This window comes from Pieris napi, chromosome 18, assembly GCF_905475465.1.
Source record: "Pieris napi chromosome 18, ilPieNapi1.2, whole genome shotgun sequence".
Lineage (NCBI taxonomy): Eukaryota > Metazoa > Arthropoda > Insecta > Lepidoptera > Pieridae > Pieris > Pieris napi.
The window spans coordinates 5725059-5734855 of record NC_062251.1 but is presented as its reverse complement, the minus strand read 5'-3'; the positions used below and the strand labels follow the sequence as shown (position 1 = coordinate 5734855).

The 9797-nt window shown below is 33.7% G+C and overlaps 2 protein-coding genes across 2 annotated transcripts; both read right to left on the bottom strand.

Annotated features, from left to right (window-relative positions):
• Positions 1-744: 744 nt before the first annotated feature.
• Positions 745-6531, bottom strand: LOC125058256 (E3 ubiquitin ligase BIG BROTHER-related-like). Its single transcript, XM_047662290.1, has 5 exons — positions 6250-6531; positions 4980-5483; positions 4498-4542; positions 2368-2533; positions 745-1426 (listed from the first exon to the last, which is right to left on the bottom strand). The coding sequence occupies exons 1-4, from the start codon at positions 6417-6419 to the stop codon at positions 2368-2370; spliced, it is 885 nt and encodes a 294-aa protein (XP_047518246.1). The 5' UTR covers positions 6420-6531; the 3' UTR covers positions 745-1426.
• Positions 6532-6759: 228 nt separating this feature from the next.
• Positions 6760-8427, bottom strand: LOC125058872. Its single transcript, XM_047663014.1, has 2 exons — positions 8423-8427; positions 6760-7708 (listed from the first exon to the last, which is right to left on the bottom strand). Exons 1-2 carry the CDS (start codon positions 8425-8427, stop codon positions 6901-6903), a joined length of 813 nt encoding a protein of 270 aa, XP_047518970.1. The 3' UTR covers positions 6760-6900.
• Positions 8428-9797: the final 1370 nt, after the last annotated feature.

Genomic DNA, 9797 nt, shown 5'->3' with positions numbered 1-9797 from the left:
AATAGATTTTATTAAGAACAACTAAGATAGCTGCCATGCGATTCTGTAACTCACTTTTCGAACTCACACAGCGGTTTTCACAGCGGCGGTCGCGCTCAAATCAGTCATTTTATGATTTTGCATTCTGATAAGGAGGGAGCTGATTTTTTAAATAAAAATAAATAAACTTAGTGGAAATGGGCCTAGGGGCGGTTTCAGATTAGCGTTTTTACGCGCGTATAAGTCTTTGGAAGCGCATGTAGGCGCGTCTTTTGGTACACGCGCAACAACTTGTACGAGCGTTGACGCACTTCTAAGCTGCTTAGAGCTCAATAGAAACCTTATTAATTACATGCTTTGATAGCGGCCTTACTAGGATGAGTCTTTTTTTATGGCAATAGTTTTAACTTTTTGCCAGTTTCAAGTATTACGTAACGAATTTTGGGAGAGGGGGTCCTTTTGGGGTTGTTTTGTATTGAATTACGCGTTATTGTTAATATTATTTTTGTCTTTCCAGTACTTTACACCACATAATGGTCACTTTTAGGTATAACGAGTAACTGGGTGGTCACGAAACGTTTTACTTAACGCGTTACATGGGGGGGGGGGGGTCAATAATCTCCAAAAATTGCGTGTCGTAATACTTGAACGTAACATAAAAAAGTTGGGTCTTCTCTATTGCTATGAATCTGTTGACACGGTCTCTTCATAAAATGTTAATTAGATTTTTATCTTCGTAAGTGGATTGCAACAAAAAAAAAAAACGATTTTTATTAAAACTTTATTACCAATTCATATATTACAACCCCAAATTATTGCTAAGATAACAATTAATTAATATTAAAAGTAAAATGTCAGAATTTCGGCTCACAGCCAATAAATTTAGAATTCCTATATTTATCACATATTTTGCGTAATTTTAACAAATAAATTATTCAGAATAAAAGTTCTTTCCTTCTATAACAAATATTTAACAGAGCAACCATAGACAAAAGTTTGACATGTGAAAATTATAGTTTCTGAGATATTAAAAGAAAATAAAAAAGAATGAAAATCTTAAGAATATCTTTATTTTACTTTTTATAAAATGTTTTTTAATTCAATGTATCCACTAATATAAAAATAAGTACTAAAACTAATTATTTCATTAAGTATTGGCGAATATCTAAAGACTAGTAAATTAGGCGGTTTATATTCGTTGCCAGGTCTAAACACAAAAACAGAAAGAAACGGCAACATCAGTAATTGACAGAATTTTTTTAAGCGGGAAAAAAAGAATAAACAGTTCAGTGTTGCCGTTATTAAATATAAAGAGAATAGAAATAATAAATTTTATGGACAACTGTTTATGATTGTAAAGCCTTTTCGAAGCGACATCTTCAAATTCCGCCAACATCAGAAGTCAGGAACCAGCTGACTACTTATACTTATGAAATCTCGAACATTTCTGAAAAATAAATTTAATCTATAGTTTGTGCGCAAAGACAACCCCCCATTTCTTATTTTCTACGCATTGTTTATTCACAAAACTTATATACTTTTATTTTACATATTAAGTATCAAATGCAAACTGCAACAAATCATGAACTCGTAACTTTAAATATATTTAGTATGGGGGTAGATGTAAGGGAGCGTTCAAGTATTACATAACGAAATTTTTTTCCTTTTGTAAAACGTTACGATGCGGGGCGGGGATTAAATTACGCGTTATTGTTACAGCGTTCACAGTACTCACACTAATGCAATTTCACTTTTTTGCCAAGCTATATATTTTAGTCTACTCTGGTTTTAGTAAGGTTGGGTGGGTTGTAAATAAATAAAAATGTGTCAAACACATATAAATATTATGTGCATACGAGGGTGGATCCAAAAGTTCTAAGCCCGACCAAGAACGTATAAGAGTAGTTAGTGTAAATAATTTTTCATTTTTCGACATAAGCTCCATCTAGATCAACACACTTCACTAACTATTCTTTCAATACTCCTCTTAGAAACCCCAGTCGCATCTGATGTCAAATTAAATATAAAATTTTTTCATTAAACTGTTTTTATTAAGATGCTTAAAAAAATTAAAAACATTGTGCACCATTTCACGAGATTGCCCTGGTAATGTTTGAAAAAAGATCGACATGTATAAAATAATAATAATATAAAACAGTAAAGATCAACATAAACAGTAGCAAAAGAAAAACAATAACTGCCTTTTTTATACTCATAAACTTGACCGAGCGCGAGAGAGACGGACAGTCTTTTCGTGATGTATTAGTGATTGTATTTCAGTTTGACATCACGCCTCGCGCTTATTCACAGACACTACACAAGCACAAAGTGTAAATGTGTTGAAGCCGCCAGCTTTAGATAACATACCTATATCAGGAACTAACTCACCTAAATGTTTTTGCGACAGTTCGGGCATGTCTGCTGCTTCTCAAGCCAAGGTAAGATGCATTTGGTGTGGAATCTGTGCGTGCACGCCAATGCCATCATCTCTTGCTCCTTGAGGATCACATCGAAACATATGGAGCACTGTTCCAGGGTCCATGATCTCTCACGACTGGAAGAAACATTTTAAATGTTATAAACGTCTAGCCTTCCGCTTTTGATGTCATGTCGTAACGATATAACGGCTCATTGGTCTAGTGGTTAGTACCCCTGACTGCGAATCCATGGGTCCCGGGTTCGATCCCCGGCTGAGACGAACATCGATGTGAGCATTTGGTGTTGTGCTTAGGTCTTGGGTGTTTAAATATGTAATTATATGTCTATCTATCTATAATATGTATGTATATCCGTTGCCTAGTACCCGTAACACAAGCTTCACTAGCATGGGACTAGGTCAATTGGTGTGAATTGTCTTTAAAAAAAAAACATGTTACTGTAATAAGCATGTTATATAGTTTTTCGAAGCACCCTTGTTAGGATATATTATCTACTAATTCGACATTATTTTACTGAAAACTCGGCCTTTACAATAAATAAATAAATAACCGGGCAGCGTAATCTTGATATTAAGATTTGGCAAGAATCCTTTTTCCAACTGGCCTATGGCCAACATATATTTCTAAAATGCGAAGTTGCCTTACGTCACTTATATGTCTGAATAAGGGTCTGTTTCACAATGTATGGATAAAGTACCAAATAGCTATGCAACACATAAATTATTTGGAAGATAAATTGTGCTATTTGACACTTCATTGGACTCATAACTTATGATGGATATTTTTTTTTTAATGGCTCTGGCACGATTTGTGCATTAGCCAGCGTCAAGTATAGGATTTTTTTATAATCCGTGCTTGTCTTAAGAAATTCGACCCTGTCCTCCATGTACGGTTTAAGCACTCGCCCGGTACCGCGCAACCCTCCCAAAGGCCGAGAACAAATTTAAATTAAATTAAAACTTGCCCTCGAACCGGGAATCGAACCCGGTACCCCTCACCTAGCTGCCACTTTATAAGACCGCTAGGCTATGAGGCCCCCTATGATGGACTTAATGTAACGGATAGCGCTATCTGACAGTCGTGAAACGCAACAAGAGTGTTTAACCTACCAATAAGTAATAAATAGCTAATTTGGAACTTATGAAGAACTTATTCGTACATTGTGAAACAGACCCTTAGTCAAACGAAATATTACTGCTACATAAAATAAATTTGACATTGTTTTACAACATCGCAAACCCCAGGGACTACCATGACGTCTTCCCCCCCCCCCCCCCCCAACTCCGATTCAAAAACGAGAATTAGCGCGAACTGTAGTCTGTGACTATCCGTATGTCAAAATATAAATAAAATTGCGTACGGGAGTCAAACTTAGCACTTAGTCACCAGTAAATTTCGATAATATCATCAATTTTATATAATGAATAAAAGCAAGCCAAAATATGAGATTCAATGATATTTTTTTTAAGTTGCAATCATATTGAGGTGATAACGTCTTTAAAATCGTTTTAGTCGGGTGACATGTTCAGAAACTTGTGTCACACCAAAACCTCACGAGCGCGATCGCAGGTATAACGAGAGAGAGACGGACCGATCTCCCGTCTCATCTCGAGCGCTGCCAGTCATTCCGTGAATGTATGAAGAAAAATGTATATCATAGTCGAATAAGTAAACTTGTCATTTTACACCCGAAATTTATCATCAAAAGTGTGAATAAAACGATAGATGTAATTAAAAATTTGAAAAAATTGTTATCTTCATTAATTCCTTACTTCCCAAAAACTTATATCACCAATAAGACGTTATCACGTAAACATCTCGATCGTAAACCTACTTTACAAACAACCAATTTTTTTTTTTATTTCGAACATTATGGCATCTCTTGTAGACCAGAGCCAACAGAAATTGGCATAGTAATAGGTAACAACACAAAAATATATACCTACCAACAAAAACATGCAAAATTAAAACCTAAAAAATCAATTATGAAATGACAAATTTGTTAATAGTTAAGTATTCAACCTTTTTCACACAAAATCACACATTAGTAAAGTAACTATAAAAAACAAAAGACTCTTACAACGCTTCCCTCTTCTTTGCTGATGAGAGAGATGATCTGGAATTTCTGAAAAAATATTTGTACTATGCTTTCTATGTATCCGACCAAAAGGTATATGTTGGAGCTAAAAAGTTTATATCTACTACTAGTAAGACAGATAAAGTGTATTAGTGAATTTAATACAAAAATGCAGTTGATATGTCATTATTTAACTTCTCACTAACCATTATTGCTAAAAAGCGCTTAATGTTTTGAATATGTTGTCGTAAATTTGCATGCATAGCTCTTAAAAATGTGTAGGCATAGCAACCAAAGGCATTATAGTGTTTTATTTATGAATTAGCGGTGATAATTAAAAATAAAAATGAAATGTAAATGGAAACACATATTTTCACCAATTCAATGATAAAATAATTGACATTGTGACTGCATTGTAAATATTCAAAAGGAGCTTTGTATTTATTGAAATTATTTAATATTTTCTTATTAGATATGAAACTTACAGGGGACCTACACTGCGGCTATTAACACTTGGATATTGCCAACCCATAATCGCCAACATTTGAGGAAATGGGCTATATCTAAATGAATCTTCAGATGATACATCAACAAAGTCATCTTGCTGAATATGTTCAAAGTCAGAATCATTCTCAGATTCTTCATATACTAATTCTGAATCACTAGAGTTGTGTGTATCACTATCTGTGTTTTGATTACTCCACCTTTCCTCCTGGTCATCATTCTCTAGATCACTAGATTGAACACTCATTTCGGCATTATCTGATTCCTCGTCAATTGATTCATTATCATTTGATCCAGATTCATCATCATTTGTTTCTAATTCATGTGTAGAACTTTCAGAATCATGCTCCATATTCTCATATTCAACAGAGTCCTCGCTTTCAGATAAAATCAGGGATTCCTCGGGGTCAGTCTCGTAAATACTAGTGTCTGTTGTTGTTATATAGTCATTACTGGTGTTACAATCGTCGGTGTATTCCATAGTGCTGTGTGAAGCAAGCATATGATTAAAGCAAGGCATGCAATGAAAAAGCTTTGATAATTCACTGTGTAGTAAAAGCAGAATGAATGTTTAACTGAAGAGCGAAATTTATAAAAAAAATATACTTTAAAGCACAATAAAGAAGAAAATCATTATGAATGCAAATAATTATTGCAAGATAACTAAATACATTAATGATACATAAACGGGTAGTATAAAAGTATTAGATATGTTTTAGTTGGTCAAGGTATTGTCATTACTCTATCTATAATATCTTTAATGGATAACATACATTTCACTGATTGTTGAGTAAAACTCTTTTTATAAGGATGTGTTTGGAATTGATAATAAAGAAAATTGTGATCAATTCTAATGTTCAAAATGAAATTTGGAAACATTTGTAGTGGTTATAAATATGGTGTTAAAATACAAAATATGTTAATTTGTTTTAGATTTTTAGAACTCAAAATTACTATTGTTTAATGTAAACACGTAGCGTGTATAAATTTAAAGTAAAGTACACTCAATATAATCTAGAAAAATGTGCAATTGAAAGTTGCAACAAAAATATAATTATCCATTATTCGTGGTTAACGGACTTTTTGTTAATTTTATAAACAAAAGTTAAGGACATAGGAAGTGAAAGGTACTTACGAATTTATTTTTACCGAACTTCATCGAATAACGTCTTTCCGAGCATTTATTGTTTTTCATATCGACAAATAGGCCTTGAATATATTTAGAATATTGAATTTATAGTATTTACTTACAATTGCTGACCTTCCCACTGCGCCGAAGAACCAGCCTCAGGTTCCTTTTGACCAAAGAAGTAGTACAAGGCAGCCCCAACGCCAACGCCAACTCCGATAGCTGCAGCCGCAAAACCTAACCCACGACCAGAACTGCTTGTTTTTGGAGAATCTTCCTCGCGAACACTCATAATTTTCTATTGTTCAAAATTTTCACAGAGTACAAATACTAATCCAAGGAGGATTTTTAAAAGATGTTTTCCAATATCAGTTGTGTGTCGTGACTTGTGACTTTACGTCATTAAACTTAAGCAGTGTTGCCAGATCCAAATTTAATTTTCCGGGAGGTATATCTATAAAAATCCGGGAGTCTTATGGTAAAATTACAAAAATAATCGGGAGAGTTTTAATACATATTTTTATTAAGTTTCTGTAAAATTTGGTCTTTAATTTCGAAATTGAAGCAATTAGAATTTTTCAAAATGTTTTTTGTATGCAGGACTCCCGATATTACCGGGGTAGAGAGTTGGTTCCGTAACTTTGTTTTCGTTAAATTTATTTGCGAAAACAGCCTTTCCACAGATGCACTTGAGTGTGGCAAGCACATAAAACTCAAAACTGTCAAAGTTAAATTTGGAAACATTTTTCTGCCATCACCCAAATGCATCTGGGCTATCTTTTTCCAGAAAGCTCCTCAATCAATGCCCCTACTTCAGCGCCTAAATACCAATCTTTTATATCCATGTACTTTCTGGGATTTTTATAGTCGATGTTTTTGTGATCATTTCTTGAAATGTATTCTTCTTTCACATAACATCCCAAAATTGTGTAGATTACGGTCATCACCCTGTTGTAAATTATGTGTACATTTGTATTTTCTGATTGCATGGTTCTGTTTAGTTCGTTGAATATTCCTAAGGCATACGCCATAAATTGCAGATATAGCTTGTTCACTGGATTTTCTATCATTCTCAATATGTTTTCTGCAGCTTTAATACGGTCGCTGAAAATAGCGTCCCTAAAGTACAACTTTAAGGCTTCGTATTGTTCTAGCAACCTCTTTACTACTGCCTCTAAAGAGAGCCATCTTGTTTGAGAAGGTTGCAGCAATTTGTGTGGTTTTAATTCCAAAAATTCTTGGAATTCTTTCAACAAGCCGGTACGTTTTGGGCTACCATTCAAATAGTTATACACATCCCGTGCTAGATCTTCGGGTTCTCGAGGCAATTTTAAGCAAGCGTTTGACGCTACAAGATGTACAGAATGGCATACACATTTCATAACGAAAAGGTGTGGTATGTCTTGTTTGAACTTCGTTGCAAGAGAATTGTTCTTTCCCATCATTACGTTGGCACCATCTGCGGCCAGCCCTATCATATTTTTTTTATAAGGAATCCCCAATTCTGTTATTTTTTTTGTAATTACTATTTTGTTATTAACTAGACATTCTAAATTCTGATAATTTTTTACAGCTTTAAAACTTGTTTATAACACTTTAAAACGATATTTAGTCCGAGATAACAAAAACAAAGCGATTGCAAAATGCAAGCAAACAAAACTTTGCTCACTTCACTTCACAGACGCAATCTAATCTAATGCTGTTGATTTAAAATACCTTACTAATACTATTACTATTACTAAACTGAACTATGTCTCCTAATTTGGTCGTATAATAATTAGAGAAACCGGTTTGTCTATGTTCTCTGAATTCCAAAGGTTTGCTGTTTTATATTCAACTTTATTCCATTCCATCAAGGCATACTTTACGCTACATACTTTACAAACTCATTACTTTTGTGATTCGTTCGGTGGTTCGGTGATTCGTTTCACGCAGTAGAGGCAGTGTTTTTAGTAACTTGAGTTGAATCTGTGGAACAGTAAATTAAAATCGGGAGGTTTAATTAAGGATCCGGGATATCGGGAGACATTTAGTAAAATCGGGAGAACTCCCGGAAAATCGGGAGACCTGGCAACACTGAACTTAAGTCAAAAGTTTAAAAAATAGTACCACTTATAGATAACAGAGTAACACAGATATAGGTGTTGCAAGAACTTTATTATGATTTACTCAGTTTCTTGATAAAGTATTCATAAAATTTATTTGTTTCTCAAAATTATTAACAAAATTTTGAGTGACATGATTTTTTTTACGAAATTTGCTTATTCCTTACTCGAATGGCCTTGCTAAACAAACTTCATCGCTGAATGTTTTAAAGTTACTATATTTTGATCATATATTTATTACATTCTTCTGGTTTGGGTGTTTGTAATAAAGATTAAACAGTCCTTTCTGTAGGTACTATTGTTATATACTTAGTAAATTTGCGTATTTCAATATCTTCTATGAAATTAAGCAACTCAAGTTTATGCTATCAAGTTAGCTTTAATTCGGGAAATAAATAAATTGTAACATCCGTAAAGTTTTTGTGTTTGGTAACATTTGTTCATTGTCTTTGGTAGAACATACATCCTACTCTATCTTTGTAAGCCTATATCAGGGGAATTACTCAAGCTAGGTGATTTAACTGAACTCGCCACCATTAAGGTTAGTTAAAACTTGTTGTTGTATGTTAATTTATTTATTCATATTATTTTATGTATTGAAAATGTTTATACTATACTTATATTATTAAATGAGCCTAAAATCATTGTAAGTTAGTTATTGTTTTGTCCGCCTGGGATCCTAGCAACATCTTTGAATTTTGTTTGATCATTATTACGTACTAGCGTCGGCGCCATTTTGTTCAAATACGTGAACTACAAAAGCAGACACGTCACACGAGTAAAGATTGATATAATGATGCCAATTGCCATTATTGAAATTACTAATGAACTTTAGGATTATCGTAAATTTAATAGAGATTTGGAAATTCAGGTATGTATCTTTCTTATTAGTTGAACTGTCCATGAAGGCCATATACGTATAAATGTATTAATACTTAGTACATGTTAAATTATACTTTTTCCAGGCAATATGGCAGATCTTAAAGGATGGACCTTCGGTGTCATAGCTTTAGTGGCTGTAGTAGCAGCAGCCGTAGATTATTTTCGGCATAGGAATGTACAGCGGCAATACCATACTACTGGACAACGTAATTCAAGACGCTGAACTTTACAAGGTAATCTAACTGGTTTACGAAAATGATCTATCTAATACTATATACAGAGTAAACTCCATGTAACGTCCGTCTATTTAACGACAAACAGTGGCCTATAGCTACATCAAAGATTTTGTGCTTTAATAAATTCAGTATTAACGATACGGTACACGCACAAGGGCGTCGCCCGATTGTTAAGGGGTTCGCAAAGCCAGCAGAAACAATAAGCAAATCAAATTTAACATAAATATTTACATCCCATTATACGCTCGGTACTCATTAGTTTATTGGTGTTTAGATACGCTTTCTAAATCGTACTTTTCCCTCACTAGGGTTGCTTGATAGAGATAGCTAAATTAATTTATTTTACTTAACGAAATACCACGGGCACAGCTAATAACTTCATTAATGTCAATTAGGGATGTGAAAAAATAATCGATTATTAAAAAAATCAATTATTTTTTGAATTGA

Coding starts and splice junctions, on each gene's coding strand:
- LOC125058256 (XM_047662290.1), bottom strand. CDS start 6,419: ATGAGTGTTCGCGAGGAAGATTCTCCAAAAACAAGCAGTTCTGGTCGT. Junction 5,484..6,249: donor CAGTGGGAAGGTCAGCAATT/GTAAGTAAATAC, acceptor TGCTTCACACAG/CACTATGGAATACACCGACG. Junction 4,543..4,979: donor AGCCGCAGTGTAGGTCCCCT/GTAAGTTTCATA, acceptor ATATTTTTTCAG/AAATTCCAGATCATCTCTCT.